At 47.3% G+C, this 26,908-nt stretch overlaps 12 protein-coding genes across 12 annotated transcripts; 6 read left to right on the top strand and 6 right to left on the bottom strand. All coding sequences in view use genetic code 12, as the record gives it.

The window, feature by feature from the left end:
- Positions 1 to 394: 394 nt before the first annotated feature.
- Positions 395 to 1,294, top strand: CSO99 (Cso99p; the record flags this gene model as incomplete). The annotated part of the gene is made up of 1 exon (XM_002619164.2): positions 395 to 1,294. One exon carries the CDS (start codon positions 395 to 397, stop codon positions 1,292 to 1,294), a length of 900 nt encoding a protein of 299 aa, XP_002619210.2.
- A 482-nt stretch (positions 1,295 to 1,776) lies between these two features.
- Positions 1,777 to 3,243, bottom strand: PRI2 (DNA primase subunit; the record flags this gene model as incomplete). The annotated part of the gene is made up of 1 exon (XM_002619163.2): positions 1,777 to 3,243. One exon carries the CDS (start codon positions 3,241 to 3,243, stop codon positions 1,777 to 1,779), a length of 1,467 nt encoding a protein of 488 aa, XP_002619209.2.
- Positions 3,244 to 4,798: 1,555 nt separating this feature from the next.
- Positions 4,799 to 7,882, top strand: CDC68 (chromatin-remodeling protein; the record flags this gene model as incomplete). The annotated part of the gene is made up of 1 exon (XM_002619162.2): positions 4,799 to 7,882. The coding sequence occupies one exon, from the start codon at positions 4,799 to 4,801 to the stop codon at positions 7,880 to 7,882; it is 3,084 nt and encodes a 1,027-aa protein (XP_002619208.2).
- A 1,123-nt stretch (positions 7,883 to 9,005) lies between these two features.
- On the top strand, positions 9,006 to 9,668 carry YPT31 (Rab family GTPase; the record flags this gene model as incomplete). Its single annotated transcript, XM_002619161.2, has 1 exon — positions 9,006 to 9,668. One exon carries the CDS (start codon positions 9,006 to 9,008, stop codon positions 9,666 to 9,668), a length of 663 nt encoding a protein of 220 aa, XP_002619207.2.
- Positions 9,669 to 10,799: 1,131 nt separating this feature from the next.
- FOB63_000359 (mRNA splicing protein) lies at positions 10,800 to 11,201 on the bottom strand (the record flags this gene model as incomplete). The annotated part of the gene is made up of 1 exon (XM_002619160.2): positions 10,800 to 11,201. The coding sequence occupies one exon, from the start codon at positions 11,199 to 11,201 to the stop codon at positions 10,800 to 10,802; it is 402 nt and encodes a 133-aa protein (XP_002619206.2).
- A 154-nt stretch (positions 11,202 to 11,355) lies between these two features.
- On the top strand, positions 11,356 to 11,811 carry FOB63_000358 (uncharacterized protein; the record flags this gene model as incomplete). The annotated part of the gene is made up of 1 exon (XM_002619159.2): positions 11,356 to 11,811. One exon carries the CDS (start codon positions 11,356 to 11,358, stop codon positions 11,809 to 11,811), a length of 456 nt encoding a protein of 151 aa, XP_002619205.2.
- A 501-nt stretch (positions 11,812 to 12,312) lies between these two features.
- CLG1 (Clg1p) lies at positions 12,313 to 13,311 on the bottom strand (the record flags this gene model as incomplete). The annotated part of the gene is made up of 1 exon (XM_002619156.2): positions 12,313 to 13,311. One exon carries the CDS (start codon positions 13,309 to 13,311, stop codon positions 12,313 to 12,315), a length of 999 nt encoding a protein of 332 aa, XP_002619202.2.
- A 2,021-nt stretch (positions 13,312 to 15,332) lies between these two features.
- Positions 15,333 to 16,646, bottom strand: FOB63_000356 (C2H2-type zinc finger protein; the record flags this gene model as incomplete). Its single annotated transcript, XM_002619153.2, has 1 exon — positions 15,333 to 16,646. One exon carries the CDS (start codon positions 16,644 to 16,646, stop codon positions 15,333 to 15,335), a length of 1,314 nt encoding a protein of 437 aa, XP_002619199.2.
- Positions 16,647 to 19,275: 2,629 nt separating this feature from the next.
- Positions 19,276 to 21,471, bottom strand: FOB63_000355 (Zn(II)2Cys6 transcription factor; the record flags this gene model as incomplete). The annotated part of the gene is made up of 1 exon (XM_002619152.2): positions 19,276 to 21,471. One exon carries the CDS (start codon positions 21,469 to 21,471, stop codon positions 19,276 to 19,278), a length of 2,196 nt encoding a protein of 731 aa, XP_002619198.2.
- Positions 21,472 to 23,247: 1,776 nt separating this feature from the next.
- On the top strand, positions 23,248 to 23,964 carry FOB63_000354 (uncharacterized protein; the record flags this gene model as incomplete). Its single annotated transcript, XM_002619151.2, has 1 exon — positions 23,248 to 23,964. The coding sequence occupies one exon, from the start codon at positions 23,248 to 23,250 to the stop codon at positions 23,962 to 23,964; it is 717 nt and encodes a 238-aa protein (XP_002619197.2).
- Positions 23,965 to 25,229: 1,265 nt separating this feature from the next.
- On the top strand, positions 25,230 to 25,685 carry HIT1 (Hit1p; the record flags this gene model as incomplete). Its single annotated transcript, XM_002619149.2, has 1 exon — positions 25,230 to 25,685. One exon carries the CDS (start codon positions 25,230 to 25,232, stop codon positions 25,683 to 25,685), a length of 456 nt encoding a protein of 151 aa, XP_002619195.2.
- Positions 25,686 to 25,805: 120 nt separating this feature from the next.
- Positions 25,806 to 26,835, bottom strand: FOB63_000352 (Cgr1p; the record flags this gene model as incomplete). Its single annotated transcript, XM_002619148.2, has 2 exons — positions 25,806 to 26,759; positions 26,806 to 26,835. The coding sequence occupies 2 exons, from the start codon at positions 26,833 to 26,835 to the stop codon at positions 25,806 to 25,808; spliced, it is 984 nt and encodes a 327-aa protein (XP_002619194.2).
- Positions 26,836 to 26,908: the final 73 nt, after the last annotated feature.

Below are 26,908 nucleotides of genomic sequence, written 5' to 3'. Positions count from 1 at the left end.
CAAGTCTACTTTCTCGTCGCGATAATGACTCATGGCAAGATGTGAGGGTCCAGTTTGAAAATCCTCTGCACACTTTTCTACATAGGATTTTCCCGTCAATGGTAAAGTGAATAGGCGTCCAAAACTGGAAGATCTGAGAAACTTTGATCATGTCTTATCAGTATAATACCTGGCCCAGAGGAGTGCAACTGTGCATTCTCCTTTAACCAATCTTGTTCCTTTTCTTCTTTTTTGTTTCTTCTTTTCTCAGGTTATGTTTTTAACGGTGCTACCCAATCAGGCTAACGTATCCTATTGACATGTCCATTCGTTATCTACTTGGGGACATCCTGGTCTTCCTGCAGGACGTTAGTATTAGGCCGCGGTCGACCCCAGTTTTTAGATACTTATCACCATGAAACAAGCTCCTCCAGCATTGCTTCTTCCCCAGCTTTTGAAACTTAACGCTCTTCTTCGGAAAACGGTATTTTCCAAAAAGTTCTACCTGGAGATCTGCGCCAAAGTCTTAGACTCCTCGGCGAGCGTGGACCAGAACTTGTATTTCATATGTTACTTTTCGCTTTTGGTGAGCTCTATCTTGAGCAATAAGCGGCAGATCCAGAAGTTTTTGCGCTCACAAACGGGTAATTTATTGGCGGTACTTGGGGTGGTCCAGCGCAAGGAAGGAAAGGGAACGATTTTGTCGAAAAAGGAAGAACATGAACCAGTCCGCGAGAAAGAAATAGAAGAAAAGGAAGCAACCGAGGAAACAATCGAGAATGATACTGCCGCGAGGGTCGCCGTACACTTGAAAAATATATCGACATATATTGCAGACGTGCGGATCTTCAACCGTCTTACCGATTCGATCAAGTATATGCCATGGATTATAGACGAGTTTTCGGCCTTGGTCGGCCCACTGCCGCTTCCCAAATCAGATAGACTCATCAATTTGATCCAGGCCCTCAACTGCCTCGTGCTTGAGCTTTTGGAAAACTTTGGCTGGTTAACAGACCACAACTGGATCGGAACCAGCGACAACACTTGGTGGTGTATCGAAGCGTACATATGGAGCTCGCGTGTTTGGGGAGCTTACCTTGTAATTGAAATAATTGAGCTCTTGCGGCGAACCCCACTGGCGAAATGGAATTCTGCTTGGCGCATCAATTTATTTAAGCAGGTGATCCAACTTCCTTTGGTCGTGCATTGGTCTTTGTATGATGGATGCTTATCCCCATTTTGGGTCGGTTTATGTGGCAGCGGTGCCTCCTGGTGGGGATTCCGTGACATGTGGCGTTCGCTTGAGTTGAACTAAAAGAACAATATTTATGGAGCAGAAGTGGAAACACCATAGATATTCAGGGAAAGAAAGAGGTCAAATGGCTTGAGATCCAGAAGCTAAATGTGATTATTTATTAGAAGTCAGGTATAGACTTTGTCTAAAGTCCTCTTAGAAAAGACGTATCTTCATATTTGATCAATACAGAGAAAAGAAAAGTAAAATGGCCTATGGAGCTGGAGATAAACAAAATTGACAATGTTCACGTAGCTCAATCAAGTAGACTGCTTCTTCACGTTTACTGCTTCTTCAAGTGGACTTGATTAATCTATACGGCATTTCTCGGATCGCTATTCACGACGCTCATTAAGAGGGTCCGTACAAAATGTGACATTGTAATTATTAAACTCCGCCAACCATAAATAGCTCTAAACTTGATGGTACATGTCTACGCTGGAACGTATCCACTCAAACCAAAGTACACATACATTAAATACCCACTGATAAACCAATTGACGCTATGTCCTTGCCTCCTTCTTGCTCAACTGCCTCGACCTGTCAAAGTATAAGTTTGGATGTGTAATGTGGAGGTTTTCGTCAACTTTGTGGGTGAGCTCAAAAACACGTGTGCATGCCACTGTATATTCGTGGCGGGCCACATGGTCTAGAACGCCTTGGACGTCGTGTTGGGCAACACCCATGGATGCAACACGCTCTGCCAATGCGTCTGGAGAAAAGTCACGGTAAGGACATCCGTGGGCTTCTCCACGCAGTGGTTTGGGTTTCAGCAAAATCGTATTGCAGTCCCATGGCTTATAGTTGATACGGCCACCTTCCAAGCCGTACATGTGGCGGATATTGTAGCGGTATTCCTTGTTAAAGGTGTCCTGGTTGATGGTCCCCAGTTTCGTGAATTGGCCGGCCCAGAACCGAAGCGCTTCATCGACGCCAAGGCCAGCGCCTTTCAAGAAGAGACCAAGCTGCTGACGGCCGATGTATTTCAAGTGCGACTGCGCCACCAAGGTACTTTGCAAATGCGATGCACAGAGCGGATAGTGCTGTGTCACGTCTGGCAGTGTCACTTGGGCCGCAGAGAGTCCTTCAGTTTCCGTAGCATCGTATTGGACACTGGCAAAAGAGCGAGACAAGTTGCTGAGCAACGGCAAAACCCGGTCGTCTTCCTCAAGCCGCGGAAGCGCCTGAAATGTTTTCATGAGCGCATTGGACAACAGCGACGAAAACTCTGCTGCAAGCAAGCTCAGTTGAAGCGCCGCGGGGACATAGGCGCGGCCGCGCGAAACGTACACCAGCCGCAGGGCGACGAGCGCGCCCACTTTCTCAAACGGCAAGCGAATGTAGGACTCTGCGCGCATGTGCGCGCGAAGATGCTCGGCCAGAAGGGGCGGCTCGCCCGAATCTGCCAAAAGCGCGCGCACGGCGGCGCCCAGCGCGCTGTAAAGTGCTTCTGCGAGCGCGCTCTTTTCCTCCGCCAGAATATATTCCCAGTGCAACTTGTCGGCATTGAGCCGCACAAACTCGTGCTGTTCTTTGGGCTGGAGCATGTTGTAGCGGAGGCGGAACAAGGCCGTTTCCGCCCGGATAAAGCGCCGCCGAAGCTCGTCTGTGCGGCAAAAGACAAGCCGCAAAGTATAGTGTGAGTAATGGTCTTTCCGGCGCTCGTCAACGTCAGAGGAGGGTAAATGCTTGAGCAAAAGCGGACGGACAATGCCCTCCATGTCACGCACGGATTTGCCGCGCGCAAGACACGATTCGATTTCAATCAAGACCCGAAGACGATCGATGGCCCAAGTTTCAAACTGCTCCAATGTGATTTCCTGCAATGGCGGCGTGTCGTAAAAGGAGAGTCGAGAGGGGTACGCAGCAGACTCGACATAGGCCGCGACATTTTCAAAATGCCTTCTTCCAGCAACACGGCGTTTTGTTTGGCGGAACATGAAGATGAGTGAAGTTGAGTAACGCGACATTGTGTTGATGAAGACGCGTAATATGCTGTATGCAGGATGGTATTAATGAAGGCAGTTGTGGGAAAAGAAGAAACCACTTACGGCTAAGAGAAATCGGAACATGGGCAAGGAAAAATGTTGAAAGAAGTAAAAAATTGTTGAGATGAGTCGAAAATGGAAAGTTAGCATATATTTTTGTGTATTGTAGGTACTTGCGATTTGCTTCGAAAAACTGCAAATATGCACATGTGCGACTAGACGGATTATACTTTTCATCAATGGCAGTAGTGGCTTTTAGTCGAGGAATACTTAACATGGTGATCTCATATCTAAATGCAATTTGTTTTCTAGGGAATCATGTTCGAAACTACCACTATGTATTTGCTTCTTCCGAACGGTAAATAAATAATTTAGTATTCTAACTCACCATTAAATGAATCTTACTGAGGAAAAGATTAATAATGAGCAGTACCACTAAAATACGAAATAAATATAAATGTACTTCTGCGAATCATCAAGTGATTTGATGTGCGATTGAAATGAATTCAGTCCTCGAAACTAGTATAATCCTACGGAAATTTAAAAGTTAAGAGAGCACCATATTCCACCTTTTGGATACGATGCGATTACACCCCGGTGTTTGCTTAATCAAATGCATTTTAGTAAGGATGAGCCAGGTTCTCGCTTAGAGGAAGAAAAAAGAAGATCTGGAAATTCCTGAGCTGCTAGGTTCGGGTAATATTCTGCAGCATTTTCTGAAGAGACTATTCTAGCTTAACAAGAGCTAGCATTTTCAAACAGATGTAAAACCTTTGGAAAAAATGCTAATGGAGGGGAAATCAAGACAAAGGGAGGCTTTGCAGATTTTGGTACTGCTGAATTATTAACTCCTCATACAAATACCTTTATATTAAATTTAAAACTATCATGTCATTAATAGCTGCTACAGCTAGATGTTTCTCCTCTATACTTGTGACCCATGTTCCACATATAATCGTTTAAATGTCCAGCAACACACTTTACTGTTTTCTTTCTAAATACTGATTTCAATGGCGACAAAGGAGTATGATAAATCAACACAAAAGTGTCCTTTACCTGATACAAAGCACAAACACTTGAAAACATAAATGTCTATACGCATACAGATCCTAAACGCTAGGAGGAAGGATCGACTGAGCATAATACAGATAATATTACGCTACAGAAGAAGAAAATGAAAGAACACATTGCGAAACAAATGGCATGATTACATTTTGAATCACTGGTAGCACATTCGTTTGTGCATTAGGAAACTGATACAAATAGGACAATTCTCCAGCCAATTAACGACGTTCATGAAGGGAAGGCGGTAACCCAAACGTAGCCAAGTAAACAAAGAGAAAGAAAAAACATCGCTTAGTTTTCAAAGCTATCTCCCTTGAGACTGTCATATAATATCATTTGCTCCTAGGTCCATTGTCGCAGCCTCAAGCATCAATTAATGTCGCGTCCTTGGGCCATTACACCCGTGCATCAGCGCCCGGTGTTCAATCTTTTCTACATTCAAGCTTCTTGTCTACGCTAATCAAACCCCAAAATGTCGGAAGTTGTCATTGACGCGTCCGCATTTCACAAGCGGTTGTCGATCATCCAAAAAAACTTGGTTGCCGACAAATACGACTTCTCCAGTCTTTTGTTTTTGGCGGGTGCTCGTGATGACGAGGCAACTTACAAAAAATCCACCGTATTGCAACTCTGGCTCCTTGGATACGAGTTTGCCCACACGGCCATTTTCATTAATCAAGACAAATGTGTGATTATCACTTCAGAGGGAAAAGCCAAGCACTTGGCTCATTTGACCTCGCCTCCAACTGCAAATTCCAGCAAAGTGGAGATTTGGACCAGAACTAAGGATGTTGACCACAACAAAAAGTTGTTTGAGAAGTTGGTTGACGAGTTGAAGGCCCCTGTCGAAGGCAAATCCAAAATCGGAACCATCGACAAGGATTCTTTCAAGGGAAAGTTCATTGATGAGTGGAAAGAAATCTCGGGCCCTGCGAACTTGGAATTCGAAGACGCAGCACTTTTCCTCTCGAAAAGCGTCGAGTTGAAGGATTCAGAGGAGTTCGGCTGTATCCAAATGGCCGCGAAAGCGTCTGTGGTGATGATGGAGTCTTTCACCAATGATATGATGGTTCTTGTTGATGAAGAAGTGAAAACAACCAATGTTGATATTTCCGAAAAGCTCGACAAGAAAATCGATTCCAATAAGTGGTTCACCAAGACAGGCTTGGGCAAGAAGTTGTTACTGTCCAACAAAGACTTTGATCCCGAGCAAATCGACTGGTGCTATTCGCCTATCGTGCAAAGTGGTGGCGAATATGACTTGAAGCCAAGCGCATTGTCTCTGGAAAAGTCTTTTGTTGGAGATGGTGCTATTATTGCCTCATTGGGGTTGCGTTACAAAAACTACTGTTCAAATGTGGGCCGGACCTTTTTGATTGATCCCAATCCAGAGATGGAATCCAATTACGATATCTTGTTGGAGTTGCAAGAGCACATTGCTAAAAACTTGTTGAAGAGTGGTGCGGTGGCAAAGGATGTATACGCTGGAGCGATCGAGTTTATTAAGTCAAAGAAACCAGAATTGGTGGACAATTTCACCAAGAACGCAGGCTGGCTTACAGGTCTTGAATTCAGAGACTCAACTTTGGTTTTGAACGGCAAAAATGAGAGAGAGTTGATCAATGGCCAAGTGTTTTCATTGACGATCGGTTTTAACAATTTGACCAACGCCAGTGCCACGAATCCTAAATTGAAAAATTACGCTTTGCTCATTACGGACACTTACAAAGTCAGCGAAGGCGAAGCATACCTTTTGACGAACTTCCAAAAGAATAGAAGAGAGGTGACCTTCTACTTCAAAGAAGACGGAAACGCCGTGAAAAAAGAAAATGGAGACCGTAAATTGAAAACTGAAAAGGATATCACGACCGAAAAGAAATTGGCTGTCAATGAAGCCAACTCCAAAATCTTGAAGTCTAAGTTGAGACACGAAAATGCAGCAGCAGATGACGTGAATGCCGAAAAAGTCAGACAAGAAATTCAGAGAAAGTTGCACGAGAAAAGACAACAAGAAGGCTTGGCTAGATTCTCGCAAGCTGATGCTACTGATGCATCTGATTTCAGACCTGTTTTCAAGAGATACGAATCATATGTCAGAGAATCCCAAATTCCCAGCAATGTTCGTGATTTGAAGATCCATATCGATTACAAGAGTCACACCATCATCTTACCCATTTGCGGAAGACCTGTTCCATTTCACATCAACTCATTCAAGAACGGGTCTCAGAACGAAGAAGGTGACTACACTTATTTGAGATTGAACTTCAACTCGCCTGGTGCTGGTGGAAACATTTCTAAAAGAACTGAGTTACCGTACGAGGACAATCCTGAAGACCAATTTGTGAGATCCATCACTTTCCGTTCCAAAGATCGCCAAAGAATGGTTGATGTATTCAAGGCTATTCAAGATTTGAAGAAGGATAGTGTTAAAAGAGAGGCTGAAAAGAAACAACTCGCAGACGTCGTGACACAAGGCAATTTGATTGAATTGAAAGGTTCCAGAGTTAAGAAATTAGAGCAAGTGTTCGTCAGACCTACTCCAGACACTAAGAAAATTGGCGGTGTTTTACAAATCCACGAAAATGGTTTGAGATACCAATCATCATTCCGGGCTGACCAGCGCATTGACATTTTGTTTTCCAACATCAAGCATTTGTTCTTCCAACCTTGTAAGGAGGAATTGATTGTTATTATCCACTGCCATTTAAAGAGTCCAATTATGATCGGTAAAAGAAAAACGCTAGATGTCCAGTTCTACCGTGAAGCAAGTGATATGGCATTTGATGAAACTGGAGGACGGAAAAGACGTTATAGATATGGCGATGAAGATGAGTTGCAACAAGAGCAAGAGGAAAGAAAGCGCAAGGCCATGTTGGACAAAGAATTCAAAACATTTGCCGAGCAGATCAGCGACGCTTCCAAAGGATTGATCGACTTGGACATTCCGTTCCGTGAGTTGGGTTTCCAAGGTGTCCCATTCCGTTCTGCAGTATTCTGTATGCCAACAAGAGATTGCTTGATTTCGTTGATTGACCCACCATACTTGGTTGTGACATTGGAAGAAATTGAGATTGCTCACTTGGAACGTGTGCAATTCGGCTTAAAGAACTTTGATTTGGTATTTGTTTTCAAAGACTTTCACAAACCTGTTGTGCACATTAACACTATCCCAATGGAGTTGTTAGAGGACATCAAGAACTGGTTGACTAATGTGGACATTCCTTTCAGTGAAGGCCAGATGAACTTGAACTGGGGTGCGCTTATGAAAACTATCTTATCGGATCCATATTCCTTTTTTGCCGACGGTGGCTGGCGCGGTTTGACTGGTGAAGGTGATAGTGACGAAGAAGAGTCAGAAGAAGAAGAGTCTGAGTTCGAGGCTAGTGATGACGATCCTTCAGATGAGGAAGTTGCCAGTGAGGAAGAGAGCGAGGAAGAAGATTACTCTTCTGATGGCTCAGAAGGAAGCGGCAGTGACGAGGAAAGCGAAGGTGACGATTGGGATGAGTTGGAAAGAAAAGCGGCTCGTGAGGATAGCAGAAGAGGCCGCGAGTAATGTACCATAATAAACACGGCTATTAACAGCACTTGTATCTCCTTCGGTGGCATGTGATGTGTCAAAAGAAATGACTATGTACCCAATTTAATGTTCGGTACCTTAAATGCGTTAGTATATGCCTCAATGCATCAAAAAACCCATCAAGCGAGATTTCATCCACTGTCCAATACGTAGCTAACTAGCAAGAGATGGCATTATTGGGGATTGACTAACAACTTATTTCGTGAAAGATTCCCTGGGTAGAAAGTCGATGGGATTATTAAGAGTTCAAAGAAGGATTACTTGGTTGTTGAAGGACTTTTGTAATAAGGTTGAATGACTGATCTGTAAATACTAGAAGTAATATATTGCAGGACCAGGTCATAAGACTTAGTATGGCCCTTTTCTTGCAAAGTAGAGCAATATCTTTGTTTGTAGTTGCACTACAGGTAAACACTATCTGTCTGAGACAAGTATCTAAGACTTTTCGTTCGATACAAAAGTCAAGTTGTGAGAATGGCTCTATTCCTAATTGCTCTGACATTTTTCAACCTCCATTGCCTATTCGCGTACTTCCTTTCTACTCTTCTGGTTGAAACGTGTCACTTTCTTACTTATCATCATAGTGATTTCCCCAGAAAGAGTACATTCGTAGACAGTAGAAATTGTCCATGAGCAACAATACATTGGAAGGGCCCGGGGAGGAGTCTACTTTTTTTAAAAAGGATTTTGTTCAGTCCTTTTAGCAAGCAAGCCCTGCTACCAATCTGCCGCAATCTTTTCGATCCATTACTAGAAAAAAACAAGAAGGCAAACTTCAACACATTCTGTAATAATAGCTCTATTTTAAGCTTACACATGCCCATCCTTCAATTTCCGCTAACATAATTGCTTGAATGGCACTCTGATTACCAGACGGCAGGCTCTTTTTTTTTTTTTTTCGCGGCTGGACGTGGGTGCACAGGTGTTTGTTCACGACCGCATTTTGATTTGGCTCCCACTTCCTGTTTCATCTTCTGATAGTGGATTTGTCCTTTGGAGTTTCTGCCGTTTAAATCTTCTGAACCCGAAGCGTCTTTCCGCATATTTTGATTCAAGTCCTCAGACACATCTTTATAAGATACAAAGTTTCACAACTACAATGAGCGAAAACACCGACGACTACTCCTACGATTACGAATACTTGTACAAGATCGTCTTGATTGGAGATTCGGGCGTCGGCAAATCGAATCTTTTGTCGCGTTTCACCAGAGACGAGTTCAACTTGGAGTCCCGCTCCACTATTGGCGTTGAGTTTGCCACGAGAACGTTGGAAATCGATGGGAAAAGAGTCAAGGCCCAGATTTGGGACACGGCGGGCCAAGAAAGATATCGTGCAATCACGTCGGCATACTACCGTGGTGCTGTGGGCGCATTAATTGTTTATGACATCTCCAAAACTGAATCTTACGAGTCCGTGTCCAGATGGTTAAAGGAGTTGAGAGAACATGCGGATGCCAACATTGTGATCGAATTGGTTGGAAACAAGTCGGACTTGGACCACTTGAGAGCTGTTCCTACGGAAGAGGCCAAGAGCTTTGCTACGGAAAACAACTTGTTGTTTACCGAAGCTTCGGCCTTGTCTTCGGACAATGTCGACTTGTCCTTCCACCAGTTGTTGAAGAACATTTACGAGATGATCAGCAAACACCAGTTGGACACGAACGACACTGTTGGCTCCTCCAAACCTTCTGGTGGACCTACTATTTCATTAACTCCGGCGCCACAGGAAAAGCGCAGCGGAAAGAGCTCCAACTGTTGTTAAGAAAAGACCATTTCAGAATGGTTGAAATCATGACTAAGCTGTGATGAAGGTAATGCTGACATGATTTACGTTGTTGTGCAGTAGTGGAGTGGCCACGTCATTGATTTGTTGAAGACGAGTTGTTTTGGATGTCGATTGCGATGTTGTACTGCCGATGTGTGATGGTGCTGAGACGTGTTCCGTAATGCTTTGAGAGATGTCTACGGAAAGCTCAGATAGCTTGTGCTCTGCTGAATGTACACTCAGATGGATTGCCACCACCATTGCGGTAAGGTGGGTATACTCATAGAGTCAGTTGTGTAAATCGCTTGAATGTTTATTATTAATACACTTACAGGACGACCATGGTACTAAAGTGTGATGTGTGTTGCTAATATATGATGCAACTTTCAGAAGTGCCATCTATGAATGCTAAAGTACTTCCATGAAAGATGCGGAGAGTAGAACTGTCCAATCTGACCTGCTTTAGAAATGCGTTCGTGTACAAAAGATAGATAATCCGAAGGGGTTCTGTGGCCCAAAGACCAATACTTAAAATACCGATACAGTGCACCATTGAAAGCTTTGAGGTCTCATACAAAATAAGTGTCTTGTTTGATATTATATTGATATGTGATACTTGGAAGTGCCTTAAGCTAGTATGGTTGGCCACATATAGGCACAAAATTGCAAAAAGTAACCTCAGCAATGTCTCATTCACATACCCTAGTACAACGTCAGCTTAATGTCAGCAAACTGAACTGTGTAAGATATGGATACTGAAGCTATGCAAGTGAGGGAGACCATCGCAATAAAAGTTTTAGCTTTTTTCATCTTAGGTGCAACTCGGTATTCTAGATGGAACGCAGCACCATTTATGAGTCTGCCTTTCAACGCCATGAAAAAGATTGGCAGTTGGATATCAGTGTTTCTGGCTAGCCATGCAAAAGCGTAAGGCCAGAAGAACCGAGCCAGAGGCGTCAAGACGCTTGCAAAAATGATGAATCTTGGCTCAAGCTGACTCATTGGTCAAAGCTGCAGACCTCAGTTGGCTGAAGCCTCTCTTAAGCAAAGTCCATCCAAGTCTGGAAAGACACAGTCCATCCAAGTCTGAAAAGACACAGTCTCTTTAAGTCTCTACCCATCTCTTGTTCAACGCGCCTTTGCAGGCCCCTTGAGCTTTTCCTTCTGGCTCACGGGCGTCTTCACGGGTCGTGACTGTTTCAACTGGGACATTCTCTTTTTTATGTCTGCCGTTGGGCCACTTTTGATCACCACACTGACAACCTGTTCGCCACGAAGAATAATAAGCCCAAGGAACCGCTTGTCCTCAGTCACCTTCACCTGGCTTCCAACTTTGGCCTTGGCAAGTTCTTGATACGATTTTTTTGTCGTGCGGGCCTCTTCTGTGTCTGCTAGAACCAAGTTCATGTGCTTGTCAAAAGCCAAGAGCTGGCCCGTAAACGAGCGGCCGTCCAAAGTGGAGATCTGAAGACGGAAGTTTATGAGATCCGCCATTTTCGTTTTTTTCGTCACACTGACTGGAGCCGACATTGTTGGGAAGCGAATTGTTATGGCGATGCTTTGTGAGTCTGTAAAGACAAGAGACGTGTGTGCACCATATCGCCCGTCGCAACCCAAACCATATATATTATATAGCAAAGCGCGCGCCGTATATGGAAGAAGCACTAGCAATCTCTTGACCAAAATGTCCGACACCGAAACAGAGAAAAAGCCTGTGGATGCTAAGCCAGAGGAGAAAGTTGCTGATGTTCCAGAGACAGACAATGCTGCCAATGGTGCCAATGCTGCTGAAGCGGAATCCGAAGCGTCGCCAAAAGTTTCTGAGGACGTAGACTCGGACAAGAAACGGGCGCCAGAAGAATCGGACAAGCCTAAGAAGAAGAGAAGAAGACGCCAGTACGACGATGCACCAAAAGAGGAGCCTGAGTCCGACGACGGAGATGAAAAGGAGGAGGCTGAGGAGGAGAATTTGGACGACGAAGAGGAGGATTTGTTGGAGATTGATGAGTCCAACATCATCTCTGGCGGCAGAAGAACTAGAGGAAAAGTTATCGATTTCAAAAAGGCTGCTGAGGAAATTCCTGACGAGGAAGAGGAAGACGATGGAGAGTTCGAGGCCAAGGATGAGCCTGCGGCATAGAAAATAGGATACAATGAACGAACTCCATTTTGTGTCAAGCAAGACGTGTAAAAATACGTCATTGAGTACGAAGAATAGAGATAAGAAAGAAGCGACTTTTGATGTAGTAATCAATTGACATACGCTGTCGGCAATTATGGTCATAGAATATATGGCTAATAAATTATATTCCAGAAGAAAGCAGAAGAGAAAATTCATCACAAGGTGACATCTCTGAGATTAATTCGTTGATCGCTCGGTTCTTCAAACGGAAAAATTAAGTAGTTTGCTTCTCCATAGACTTTGCCTAAAACTACATTCATTATTCACAGAATTATATTATTAGAGTCTGCCAAGGGGCAGACAGAAGAAATCCCGAACAATTGCTAACCCATCATAATTAATATTCAATACCAGAACACGCCGCAGCGTGGTGAACGATGCAATTAGCTACAACATTTGCAACAATGAAAACACAAGAGAACAAAAGACAAGTTTATATATATTTTTTTGGAAGGTGTTTCAACACGTGGCCACACTGCAGTTGTAGTACGGATTGGCATATCCATAGTAGTTCTGCTCGCTAACCTGGGGCACGTATTGATACTGGTTCGGCGTGTACGACCAGATGGACTGTTGGACAGGGACATATGGGTTTGCACGCACATTGTATTGGATCGGTTGCGCCATGTAATTGCGGGGCGCAGACCAGTCATAAGTAAAGTTGATTGGTGAAGATTCGTTGGCCACATCGTAAGCGGGAGACGAGGGCACAGACGAATAGTTATAAGCCTGGGAAGGCGAAACGGAAGCAGAATAGCTTGGAGGTGTGGAGACAGGAGGCGACACAGGAGCGCACGCAAATTTCTCCATCCACGTTCTCCAGCATTCTTCCAAGGTGTGGATGTTGGGCTGGAAGTGAACAACATTCAACTGCCAGCTGACCGCCTGCAACCACAGGCGCTCTTCGGCGTTGATTTGCTCGATTTTCAAGCCCGTGGCACCAGACCACGATCTGTTGGTGAAGGTATTGTCGTCGTTGAACTTGTTGGCCAATACCAACGCAATGACAACCTTCAAGAAAATGTCCAGCTCGGACATGGGCCCGCTGGGGCTGTTGGAAAACCGCTGATTCAAGTACTCCAACGCAATGATAAGAGTAGACTTGGGCAAACGCGTGGCGTGCAAAATCGACACAACCACATTCTCAAACTCCTTGGATGGGTTTCTCGTCTGGCCTAGCATGCCAAAAGCACACCAGCAAAGAAAAGCAGACATGTTTTGCGTGTCGTACTCGAGAACTGCATTGATCCCACCATTCACCTGTTCAGGGGCCGCCTGAGGCACAGGCGCCTGTGGCCGGCTGTAAACGGAAGGCTTGTGGAAAGGAGGAGCAAGCGAGTTTGCCATAGCGCTGTTTTGCACGTAAGGGGCATTGCCGTAGCTGGCATAAGGCGCGTAACTAAACAGAGACGAAGCCCGGTGGCCAGCAGTACCAATAGGGTAGTAGGACAGGTACATTTTGCAAGGAAGAAAAGAAGCCTGAACTTGCCACTGCAGATGCTGTAAGCGATCTGTTTTTTTGTGTGTTTTGGAGTTTCTTCAAAAGACTCTCTTTCCGGGGATGCGGAAACTATCTGGCGGCTAACAGCACTAGCAAAAGAGCTGAAACGACGCTAAACCAGAGAAAAGAGCTGGATCAGACAAAGGACGAAGGACTTAGTGAAAAGCTCGATCCTGACTGACCTGGGAAGATTTTTTGGAAAACTTTCCTTTGGAAGTTTTGGAGCTCAGAAAGTGGATACAATTCTGAAGCAGGCAAAACCCAAACGGAGAAGGAGGTTTAAATCTGACTTTAGATGAGAAAAGACGATAAACCAGCAAACTCCAAGAAAGATAGAAGGGATGCAGATTGGTGAAGAAGAAGAGAAAAAACACCAGGAAAAGGCTCGCCTCTTAACTAGTAGGCTCAGGAGGAAAAAAAAAATTTGCGTGCCTGCACACAAAATTGAATTAGTCTTGGAAGGGCAATTTTTCGCCAGGAAAAACCGTTCTTTTTGGCTGGGAAAGGGCAGTCTGACTGCGTTTGAGTGCTGTCTAGCCTCGCTACGCTTTACTGTCTACGTTGGGCCATTCACTTGTCTCCCAAATACTGAACCAGCCGGCTGTGGACACGAGCCTGCATACAAATAAGGTGGATTTCGAGCGCCTCGGGCTGAGTGAAAAACCGTTATATGCAATCCGCAAACAGCAATTTACTAAGAACACATCATGAGCGTGGCAGATCATCTGAGATTATGTGCAGGACGTCATATATCCAGAAGAGCCGAAGTGGGTCCAAGGAGGGGAAGGTGGCGATTCCAAGAGCGGGATCGAGTCATTGTGTCCGACGTCATTGGCCAATGACACTGAGAAAAAAAAGTCGGCGATATTGCACTCGCCCGGCAAGAAAAGTACGAAAACGCGTGAAGCGGAAAAAGAAAAGCCGAAAGGAATGTGGCCATGTGTCATAAGCCCCAGACGGAAAGATGTAGAAAGTGGCATGCGGATAAGTTTAACGTAACGCCAGATATCCGCAGAACACAAGAGATAGACATGGCCTCTTGCTAATTATAGGTACACCACAGAATTTATGGCCCCATGTATGAGGCGATTAGTGGATGTGGCTTGAGAATAAGCTTCTGAGAAATCTAAAGAATAGTGTTAACCTTTCCTAATAGGCCCAAACTGCGAAGACGGCATCTTCGATGGAAACATTTCCGTTGAGAGTCTGATGCTTTGTAGTAGACTGCAATTAATTCTTCACTGCAATTAATTCTGGAAAGGAGCAATTATTTTTCAATGCACAAATTGTGTTTCTAGTACCATCTTTTTAGGCTCCGCTGGAAGGCTAAGTATAAGAAAATGAGCACAACTACAATAAGTGGGCTGGGACTATAAGAAGGTGAAGTTAAAGTACTTTAACCAATACATGTTAAATGATGATTTTCTAACGAATGACACTATGTAATAAGAGTGTGATTCTTCATTCGGAGTGCAGCCTCCGTCAATAGTAAGCACAACCGTTCGAGGCTTTCGTGCAAACCTATCGAAAAAGTAATGTTACGAGTGAATTCAAAACCATTTGTGGGTACGAAACGAGATAATACAAGAAATCATGCTCTTCTCCTCTATGGTCTTAGCACACTTATTGCAGAATCGGGTGTCCTTGATTGAATGGCTTAACCTCTTCTTTAGGCAAATGAGACATTTGTTATGAGCACAGGGCCTTACTAAAGAAACACATAACGAAGAAGCTTAGTTGATCGATGGCGACAGTCCATCAATTTATCTGATTCTCTCTTTTTGAGTATCTCTTCTTTTTTTCTTTTCTGTATATTTCCTTCATTGTAGTCCCTGTAGCAAACACATTCTACTGCACCATAGCATTAGTGATTCATTAAAAGTCTATTAAAACAAACTAGTACCACCTACGAACGGCCAGGATACAGTTTTTCGCCCACGTTACCTCATGGTCCATATTATTCCTACCCAATAAATACCTAGTTGCGCAGCGCCTGGGGCTCGGGCAAATTGAACACCGAGCGGATGGGCGGCAACATCGTCCCGTTGATGGCGATGCTGTCGTCGCGCTGCACCTGCTGCTCTAGTTTGCTGAACAAATGGCCCGAGTTGAACGGCGGCTGAACCGTGGCCACGGGCGCGAGGGGCGGCGATTGGCTAGGCGTTTGGAGCGGCGTGTCGTTCGGGGAAATTGTGAAGGGCGGCTTTCCGCGCGCCAGCAGGTCGGGCGCGCTAAGGCGGTCGAGCGGAGGCGCCATGCGCTCCGCGCTCGGGGTGTGAAGCACTGCGGCGCCGAGCGCAGGCGAGTTGGGCCGCGATTTTTTCGCCGGCGGCGCAAATTCAAGATTAAGCAGCGTCAGCGACCGCTGCGTTGGAAGCGCAGCCACAGGCGACTTGAGCGGCGTCATGCGCTGGAGCAGCGACAACGAGCCAAGCTGCGGTAAGCTTCCGGCAGAAGCGCTGCCTTTTAGACTTGGCAAAGACGAGTTGGATGCGTGTGCGCGGCGGAGAACATACTCGTTGGCCATGGGAGGTTTGGGCGACGTGCTGAGCGAGCCAGAGGACGACGAGCCCAGGGCGAGAGACGCCAGACTGGCGGACTTGGCGAGCGCCATGCGCGAAGGCTCGTTGCGCACAAACGCTTCTCGGTACTGCTCGCGGGGGATTTGCTCGCGTGGATATTGGTCGCCTGGACGCATCACCAGTTCAGGGCGGAACACCTGCTCGCCTGGGCGGAACACCTGCTCGCCTGGACGGAACACTTGCTCGCCCGAAGCTGTGCGCATGGGTTCGCCCGCAATGAACACAGGCTCGCCCCGGAAGTCTGCAAATGGCGGCTCCCGCGCGCCCATGCCTTGTGGCGGGCCGGGCGGCGACAGCGAAACGGGGAAAACCCTGCGGTCGCCCATCACAGGCACGGCCACAGGCGCCATTGGGCCGCCATTCACCACGTAAACTGGGTACGGATGCAGCGGGTGGTACCGCGTGTTGCCGTCAAACGCAACCGGAATAACAGGCATGCCGTGTGCGTCCACGAGTACAGGGTAAGCCTCTGGGTCGTCGGAACGGAACTTGGCGGCTCTTTTGCGCGACGCCGGGTTGTTGTGGATCCGCAAGTGGCGTGTAAGCTCGTCCAGACGGGAAAACCGCTTTGTGCAGCCAGGGAAAGTACAGGGATGGGGTTTTTCGCCCGTGTGGGTTCTGATGTGGCGCGTTTGGTGTTCGAGACGATGGAACGCCTTGTCACACATGGTGCACTTGTATGGCCTATCGTTGCGCTTATCTTCGGACATGGTGACGCAAAACTGTGGGATTGAAAGGATGGGACAGGGGACCGAAGTGTAGGACGGGTGCCGAGTAAGCTTGAAACGGAAAAGGCAACTATGTCCTGCGGTGTTGGAAACGGGAGCTTGGAGAAACGTGAATGTGCACTATTTCAGGTATGGGGTCCGCCCGTAGTGATGGAAAACGCAAAAAAAGAGAGATCCGTCAGAAGGAGGAACCAAGACTATGTTTTCTTGGGTTAGGGCTTGGTGTGAAATTTGCTCGTTTTCACACTTGCGAACGTGAGTGAATATGAGATGGAGTAAAACGGGACACAGTCAGACTATGTGTTTTGCAAAAATATCGAAAAGGAGTCTCTACTCCGTTGTGAGAAGGAGAAATGGGGGGAAAAACGATGGGATAGAAAATGGCGAGAGTAGTCCGGAAACTGGGGGTTATACGTGGACGCATGCAGAGTGCATGCGCCCCGAAAAGATTTTCCGAACAAGATGACACAAAACCGGCCGCAGCATCGGTAGGAGGGCTACAACGGGCGCCAAAAGTCGGAAAAAAAGCACCAGAGGCGGATTGGGTTCATCTAGATGGCCCCCGTTACCTACAGAAGTGTCTGACCTTTCAAAAGTGCAGTGGCTTTCAGTGGAAGAAGTACGAGTCCTGCATGGGAAACTCTAAAAAGAAAAACCGCTGGAGCGCATTTAGCCCCTCATGCAGCCGCTGTCGATTGTTCACCCAGTGGGGTATAACGCACTTGCTTACAATGGGCTGTTAGGTGAGTCTGAGACAGAAAATTTGGTTGCCATGCTTTTTAAAGGGGAGAGGCGGTGGCGTCTCCTGCACACATGTCCTTTATAACCAGATTCCTCCTGAATTGGTTCTGGGGCATGCTCTGGAGCGCTGCACGGGGGACGCATTGCCTGCAGCTAACGTAAGAGTTTTTCCGGTGGCCCCTCTGATGTGGAGCGACTTGCGCGAAAGTCGCACATGCTGGTATCCGGGACAATGACAAGAAAATCCGGTGAAAAAAAAGAAAAGAAGGCAAAAAGACTGAAGAAACACTTTAGGACAAGTTATCTCTTATTCCGAAGCGATATGGCCGTTGACTGGAACTAGTAGATCTTTTATCATCAAAAGGTGTTTGTGTAAATTTAAGCTATACTGCGACCCCGGGGAAACCGGCAATGTGGGGCACGACGTATAAGCTGGGGAAGTGGCACAACGCATGATATGCAAGATATCTGGAGATTGCATCATTTAGTCGTGGTAGGCGGAGATTCGGCGAAGTCAGCCTAATTTGGACGTGGTGACGTCTGGTGGAATTTGTTCTTTCTTGGATGTCGGGTGATAAACGACAATGTCTCGCACCAATCGACTCAAAGTAATGGGTGGTATCGCCAAGACAACAGAACCAGAATGTATTTTGTGGCACAACATAGGATTATGCACATGCTGCTCCACGATGCTAGATACAGATTCTACTGTTACACAGATTCTGGACAAATGGGTCGGGAACCTGTTTTGCCGAATGTCCGGATAATAGTGCAGCAATAATTATCTTGAGATTTCTGTGCATTTATCCGGTACTCTTTTTATTTAAGTTTGTTGGATAAGCGCTTTCTATGTTTTTATGAATTCTGCTCCAACCAAACGTTTGAATGACACCTGAGAGAGTTAGAATACAAGGATGTGCTGAAGAAATTTGTATCCGTTCAAGGATATCAGAAGCGAACAGGCACTTTCTGGCCCCTGATGGTCAGGTATATGGAAAAGTCTCACCACTAGGATTTATCCGATTCTAGAAGCGGATGGCGATCCTTGCGTATGATACTCATTCGTCTATACACCAAGAAGATACCGGAGCAGATACCACTTGAGAGATGCTTTCGATCAGTGTCGGTTGAACTGAGAAACAAAAGGTTACGACGTACGAATATCAGTCTAGTTGGATACAAATGCAATGGTCCTATACGTTACTCATCTGAAGACGGCTATTGAATGCACTTTTAATTGTAAAAAATTTTCTGTTTGCTCTAGAATTTAACCTATTGGATCGATGGTGTTAGCTCATTATCAGGCTCCTAACCATTACCTATGACAAGTGCAGCGAAGAGTCTCTCGGAATAATCTTACGAAAGCCATAGTGAATTGCTACCGAAGCATGTGGTAAGACAAAGCCCTTCTCTCATTGACAGCTTGTATACTTTCATACACGCTTTGACATATTACGAATGGTCCAATTGCAGAGGACTATGACAAGCATCCTGGTCATTTCCTGAGCCATCGAGAACCTTAATTCGCGTGACCGTATCTGATAAAATTGCTAGTATTTGTTTTTATTTCCAGGCATCGAGCAATGAATATAGGTAACCAACAACGTTTCGAAATCGACACTACAGTAACTCCTTCTACTAGTTTTCATCCGTATTAAGCCCTGAATTCGTAACCTAAAGTTTCCAAGGCAACAATATAGTAACTCCTTCTAGTGGTGTTTATCCGTATTGAGCCCTGGATTCACGCCACAGAGACTGTTTCCAATAAATATCAATCGAGAAAGATTGGATCCGAGACCACATCAGCTCAAAGCACAATGGCGGTGCTTTTGTTAGAAATCGGCGACTTTGCGACCAAGCCGCATTGTCCTTACGCCCCATCGAAATCCAACCAGTGGTCGAACCAGCGCAAACTCTCTACAATGTCCGCGCCGTAACCAGGAGTATGGGCGCGCTGGTTCTGGTCGTGGGCAAGTTTTTCGAGCGCATCTTGCGCCGGAGCGCCGTCGAGGCCAAACTGGGCAAAATACTGCTTGTTGACATCGCCGGGGCCATGGTCAATACCCAACTCATGCAAGCCGCTGGCGGACTCTGCAAAAAGAAGACTCATGATGTGATTGGCCATTTTGAGCACCCACAGACACTCACGCACCATTTTGAAGCGCTCGCGGAAAACCAACTTGCCCGTGGCGTCGCGCACAGGCGAGTCCTGGAGGCGCTCGACCAACGCCATGGCGCCGCGCAAAACTTGGCGCGCCTCGCGCACCGCCACGTTGGCACGAATGAACACGAGGCAGTTGACGGCGGCGCTGAACACCAACAGAAGCGTCGTGTACCACGGCATGTACAAGAGCGCACGCGCCTCCAACTGCTGCACCACGCGAATAATGCCCGCGCCCGCGGCCCGCACAACCTCGAGCCGCATGCCATAGCCCATGGGAAGTCCCAGAAGGGCGAACATGCTTCGGCTGTGCACGGCAAGAACCACATCATAGAAATGGAGCCGCACCTGCGCCCGCACAGCCGGCAGCACGTATTCCGCCTCGTCGGTCTTGCCAATGTCGTCGCCAAAGCCGTTTTCCTCGAGCCAGGCGCCCAACAGCTCGAGTTCGGCGTCGATGGCGCGAGTGCGCGCGCACGCAAAGTCGTCTGTCTCCGGGCGCACCATGTCGAGGGCCCGCGCAATCTGGCCCATGGCGAACGCGGGCAACGTGAGCCAGTCGTCACGGGCCAGCGCATAATCTCGTTTGGGCGGCGCCCGCAGAATGTCCATGAACGGGTACGTGCGGCGGCGGCCGCCCAAAAAGCCCACGAGGCGGTCGATGCAAAACACGCACTCGAAAATGCGCCGCGCCTTGAGCCGCTCGTACGGCGCCATGCCCGCCTCCACCGGCCGCCCCAAGTCCATGGCCCGGCACATGTGGACAGCACGGCCCAACGCATTGTATGTCGATGTTTGCCGGAGCGCGACTCGCAAGTAAAGCGTCACCAAAAGCCAGCACTGGATAAGCTCAAACAGCTCCCACTCGAACAGGATCCCCTGCACAACACTGTGGGCGTACTGGAAAAGGTCTTCTTCCAAGCGGAGCATCGCCATGTCGGGGCCTGTGGCCGCAGAAAACTCCGTGAACCGGATACTCAACGCGTACACGAGGGCGAGCATGGCGTTGAAGAGGACAGCGAAGTTGGACTTGGTGTCGCCGTCGCTGGCCGCAAGTTGTTCCCGGAAATCCGTCTCGTGCACCACGCCATACAACGGGTTGATTTCCCGAAAGAAATAGTCCACGTAGTGCGCCTTTCTCTCGGCCGACATCGCCAAGGCCGGCGGCGGCGGGAACCGCGGCGGCAGGAGGTAGTGGCACCCGCTCATGTTCCAGGCAAAATACTGGACGCGAGGCACGCTCACCTGTGTTTGCGCCTGGGGCGAAAGCTCGTCGTACATGTCTCGGCAGAGCACGTTGACGAGCGCAAGCTGCGACCGGTGGTTCAGGCGCCATTTGGTCAGCGACCGCCGCAGTAGACCTGCCACATCGGTCGGCACCACCATCACGTCTGGCCGCTCGAGATCGTCTTCCACGTTTTCCGAGGGTCTGCCATGGTCGTTTCGATGGCCCATTTCGCCCACGCCGCCTGCTTGCGCCTGCAACATCTGAGCCTGCAAATTTTCCAAGTACCGCACACGCTGCTCCAAGTACCGTGTGTATGCGGCGTTGTCGTCTCTTTCCTGCTCGGGCGACGTCGTTCGGCGCACTTTTGCGGGCGGCTCTTCTCGCCCAAATGCACACACCGTGCCATGGCGGGTGCAATTCGTACACGGAAGCACGCCCGAGCACTTGATCTTGTGCGTGCGGCAGCGTTTGCATGCGCGGTTCACACGGAGGCGCCCGTTGCGTTGTGGTTCGGGCGCCACAGGAGCGCCAGCCTGCGGGGCTTCTGCTAGATTGGGCGGAGTCCAAGTAGCCATATGCGGCGGGAGCGGCAGTGCGAGAGGCGGGAAGGCGCGGCCTAGAGGGTCCAAGGCGAAAAGAGGAGGCGTCTCTTTTTCATTTTTAGCGCGCTGTTCCATGGAGAAGCGGCGGGATGAGGGATGTGAAGGTGCTTAGATGCACAAGGAAGCTGGAAAGATTTTTGGGAATTGGGAATGATCGAGGGTGCTTTAATCAATTAGAGGAATCTGGGACGAATCTGGGCTTGAGATCTTGTGAGAATGTTATCGCGTCGATCGACCAGCTGATGCGGAGAGATGCTGCTGATAGGATAAATATGAACACAGATGGACAGTAGTAGCAAAATGTGTCACATGTGGGTGAGCCGTTGGGTGCAGGCTGACATCAAGCTAATGTCGAAAAGGCTGGGAAGGAGCAGTGCGCGACATTTCTTGTCTGTAAGATCGGCGTGCGCGACATGCAGTGGCTGAGCATCTGGCCAAGCGCCGCCGGGCCTGTGTTGTATCGTAAAATGTCGCCCCGTTGTAAAAAAAAAATGTCGCATTCGCATCCTCGCAAAATGTCTCCCCAGTTGCAACCCTCGCAAAATGTCGCCCTCGCAAAGGTTTCCATAACCTCCATCCTCTAATGTCGTCTTCTCCGCACTACATCTCCGGTCACAGCCCATTGTTATCCTGTTGAACGGGGATTGTAACGAAAAGAAACACCAGTGAATTGGAAACACTTAATTCCCTTCTCCCGTTCACTTTTATTTTTCGCTTACCCCTTTATTGAAATTAATAGGAACAGCTTGGTCAACCGCATATAAGAAAAAAACTTAGCCTAGCACCCAATGGAATGATTTTTTGTAAATTCATAATTGCCCTCTCTCCTTTTCTCAAACCAAGGCTCTTACTTGCCTACGCATGGCATTGCATCTGACTAGATGGTATTCCGCACACAAGGAATCACATTACACGGAAGCCAATATGGGGCCAATTACGAGGTGACGGGTCATACAATGGAATAACAAGTTGCAGTAGGCGGACAAGTGTGAAATGTGGTGCCTGCAGCTGCGCACCATTACCTGTTTCAGTTAATGCTGCTGCAGCAGTGCAAAGAATATCGGAATGACTATGCATTTGGGGGTCACGTGTCGTACCTATATTCCATCAATTGGTGTTCTTGGCTTGGTCTTCAGTGAAGCTGGCCACTACACTTGTAATCTCGAATATAATGCTTTCCATCGATATACAGCATATCGTGGAATATTTTCGCGCACTCGCTACATGACTAATGCTGCGAAAAGCATCGCTGCATATGCCGCGCACTCTTCCAGTTAAAGTAGCAACACATTTTGTTTCTGAATATGCAATTCAGTAGATACAGATAACTTTGCAAGCGAGGACACTGAAAACCAATAGAGAGCTGTCTTCGGAAACTTGCGTCGACACGTTTGCTTCCACTGATTTTTTTTTTTAACATTGGCAATATAATTCCGTTTTATTTTTTCTTGCTCCAGGAGGCATTAGTAACCAAGACGCTGCACTGCACGAGGCATGCATGCCACGCCTATGCGACATTGTGCAATCACGAGTGGTTGGGTGGTGCAGGCTCGAGTGGAAGGGAAGAAAGTGCGGGCTTTATGCAGCATTGTCCACTCACGACATGTCTGGTGCTGCATGCGGGACTATTCTGGCGCAAGCTTTACTTTTTCTGGTTTGCATCACATCCTTTGCACTAGCTTTGTTCCTTCTACATGCAACTGCCTTATCTGGAGAGGCGAGTTAAAACTGGGCTCCCCCGCTGGTGGTCGAACCCACTTTTTCCATCATAGATCGACACCTTCTTTTCCCAGCACACAACGCTCTTTGCATCTCTGCGTTCCCCAATCTTAGCATTTTTCTCGTTACTCCATGTCGCTAATAGATACATTTGTCCGATGCGGACTTCTCCTACTCGAGTGTCCGGCGCCGTGCGCTACCAAAAGCACCCAGTTGGCTCGGGCAATTGCCACATTGGAGCTTCTGGAATCGAACATGGCCATGGCGCTAGTGCTCCTCGAAAAATACCAGTCCAACTCCGTCACTTGCTTAGGATCCGCATCGACGTGCTACTACATGATGATCGCCAGTCTCATTGTGGCCAACAAGTTTCTGAACGACCAGAGCTACACGCTCAAAACATGGAATATGGTACTTGGCAAATGTTCGCCGTTGGACGTGCTGCTCCCGCTCTTGAACCAGCTCGAGTCGCATTTCCTTGCGGCATTGAACTATGCGGTGAATGCAAAGGCCAAAGCCTCCATGTGGCAACGCTTCAAGGCTCTAGACCAGAGCCACATTGGCCGGTTTGAAGGCATCATGTCGTGCGACGTGCAGCCTGTTGCCCGGCCTTGCACACCAGTCGTGCAATCATTCTTAGCTGCTCCACCATTGCTGGCGATGTATGGCGTTGCTCCGCCCGACTTGGCTCCTTTGCAAACTCCACGGTACGTCACGTATCCGTCGTACCGCCCAACGCCTGCCACTCCAATGTCGATGGATGCAGGCGCCGTGTCGTTTTTGCCTACGCCGCTGATTTCTGCCTGGAGGCCTCCGTGCAAACGAAGACGTCTTGGCACGATGTACTAGGCCTCTCCCCATCTACATAGCATAGCATTTTCTTCTTTGCATGAGCACTTCCAGTTGCTCCCCTGGTAATAAAAATAGCATTAGCATTTGTCTCTCCTACTCCTTCTAGGCTTGTGTTTCAAGATTTCTTTTTCGCACCCACACCGAAATGCAAACCACCTCGCCGGCGTTTTGCGGGAAGCACTTCGCAAACGTCATGCGCTCATCGGAACTATCCACAAGACTACGGAATCTGGCTGGGCCAAGGGGAAACCTCGCCAATACGAAGTGGCATTGACATTGAACTGAACACTAGTGGCACTCAAACACTATGCGCCTACAGTACAAAATTTTAGTAACAATCTTCGTACTTCCATGTTTCGTACTTGTAATGCGTACAGGTCCAGCTGATGTTAGGGGAATGGGAACCCGCAGTGCCACCTTCGGTGTTAGGCTGGGGCGAAAATATTCCATAAATCCTCAACGGATGTATGGCTATGCGTCATGCACGATGTGCAGATTGATGCTGCTCTTCTGTAAAAGGCCACATAGTCACACTTTGTTGCAATGCGACACAGCAAATGGTTGTGCAAAAGGCTGGCTCTTGTGCATGAAAAAATTTCGGTGGGTTGTCCGCCTATGTTGCCCCTAACATTTACTCATTATTGAAATGGAAACGTTTTCCTCTCACATGCATGAGGGCATTTATAGTGGAGTATATGCAAGAGATATTATAAAATAAGTGCATATAAGAGACGCGTTGAAAATTCTGGCCACCGCGCGCCAATAGTCGACGCGCATTACGTTTGCGCTACCTCTTCCAAGTAGTATTAGCCGACAGGTCGGCTCGTGCGAGTGAGCATATATCTTTACATTGCTGGTTTTCTTCAACTATGTGGGAGCCACTGTAACTTTGTGCAACATTCTCTACGTAGGATGCAGTGTCCCCGCTTCTCGTGAATTATTCCATGCGATAGACGAATAAAAACTTGTGTCGTGTGCATATTTCTGTGGCTAATGCTTTTAGCTTGGGCTCCCCCAAATTTCAATGCTCCAAACATCTTTTTCTCGGCTCTGTAGGATCCTCTCGGTCTTAGTTTGCTAATTGACTAAGGTGCAAAGAGTTACCTTTCCTCTATCATTACCGTATTTTTTCTTTTTAAGCCACTACGATAAGAATAGCCATTGCGTGTAGTATTTTTCAACGTCGCAATACCGTCTGAGATGCAAAATGTCCCAAAGTACTCCTTCATCGCATTCCTGCAGAAACTTTATGATTTCCATCTATGGCTTTTGGAACGTGCTCCATCTGTAGAGAGGCTCAGGCCAAATACAAATGCCCGAAATGCTCGGTAGAATACTGCTCTCTCGGCTGTTTCAAGAACCCTTTGCATTCCCATTCGGAGATAGGTGTGCCGGACACTGAAGTTAATTCAGAAAAGATTGCTTCGTCGTCACATGAAAACGACGAAGCACCCAAGAAAGAGGACGTGTTCGCCCAAATTGCCAACGATCCTGTGATAAAATCCCTTCTCAAGTACAAGTCATTGCAGGTCCACCTAGGGGTGCTTATCAAGCTTGCCTCCGACTCTCAGTTTACCAATGAACCATTAGGCGAGAACAGGCGGGAAATCGCAAACATGCGGCTCTGTGAACTTCGTATGGGAGGATCAGAAGAAAATGAGCTTGTGGAGGAGTTTGTGGAACGTGTGCTTTCTCTCATGGAAAAGAACGGACCGTAACTACATATTGCATTTTGAATCATACGAATAACGAAGGCACTGTCACCAAGACACCGGAATTGGCGTCAAGCGCAATTACTAACATTACAAGCTCTTTAAGCTTTTAGCGTTTTATTGCTTCTAAATCAGGCCGCCCCACACATTTTTTGGGGCACCTCCCAACTTCTCATTGAGTTTCAAGCGGAAAAGAAAGCCACCGAGGTCGCCCGACTTGTCGTTGGCATCGATATCTGCCGAAGGATCATCGAGCTTCATGTGGCCCGTAGTAATGAACAACTCATTGTCATCTTTGCCGCCTACGCACACGCACGACACGCGTGCTGCAGGCACCTTGAATCGAGCATGCATCTTTCCATCTGTAGACACCTGCACCACTTGAGAGGTGCTAAAGACGGCCTGGTAAATGTCGCCACCTCGAGTCATGGCTAATCCATCTGGCTCTGGACTCTCGACATCAGGGAAAAGCGTGCGGTAATCGAGACATGCTTGGCGGTTCGATAATGTTGCGCTTTCGTGATCGTAATCAAATTTCCACAATGTGAACGTCAAAGAGTCTGTCCAATACAAGTGTTTTCCATCTTGGTCAAAAGCTAACCCATTGGAAATATACGTATCCGTAACCATTGTTTTGACGCTGAGATCGCCGCAATCAATTCGATACAAGCGACCTTCAGGCTGAACACCTCCCTCGGGGAAATCGGTCATGACCCCGATCCATAAATGGCCCCATGGGTCTACAATGCCGTCATTGGAACGCAATCTCTTTTGTTCTTCTGCATTGTGATTGTACTTGAGAATGTACTCCGCTTTTCCAGTGGAGAAAACCCCTTTGCAAACACCGTACTTTGTAGAAATCAACACGATGTCGCTATCCTTGGTGAGAAAAAGGGCACCGGCACTCTCCTTCGGATCGTCAAGAGAAATGACCTCATGGTGCTTCCCATAATCTTCCTCGTCGTCAAGTCTAATACGATGCACTTGAGCCTGGATGATGTCCACCCACAAGAGAGTGTTGTTTGAAGGATTATAAGTAATTCCTTCAGTGAGACGACCTCTGTATGAGGGGAAGAGAATCTAATGTTAGTAGTTGGGAATGGATTGATTCAGTCGTATGACATACGTTGGATTTATCGAGCTGGTACGTGGACATGTTGTTGGAAAGAAAAGATTGGCGGGGTAGAAGGTTGGGTTTATAGTGGGGTAAGCTTTTGCGCACCTCTCTT

The sequence above is a fragment of the Clavispora lusitaniae genome (assembly GCF_014636115.1).
Source record: "Clavispora lusitaniae strain FDAARGOS_655 chromosome Unknown tig00000003_pilon, whole genome shotgun sequence".
Classification (NCBI taxonomy): domain Eukaryota; kingdom Fungi; phylum Ascomycota; class Pichiomycetes; order Serinales; family Metschnikowiaceae; genus Clavispora; species Clavispora lusitaniae.
This window is presented reverse-complemented; position numbering and strand designations above follow the sequence as displayed.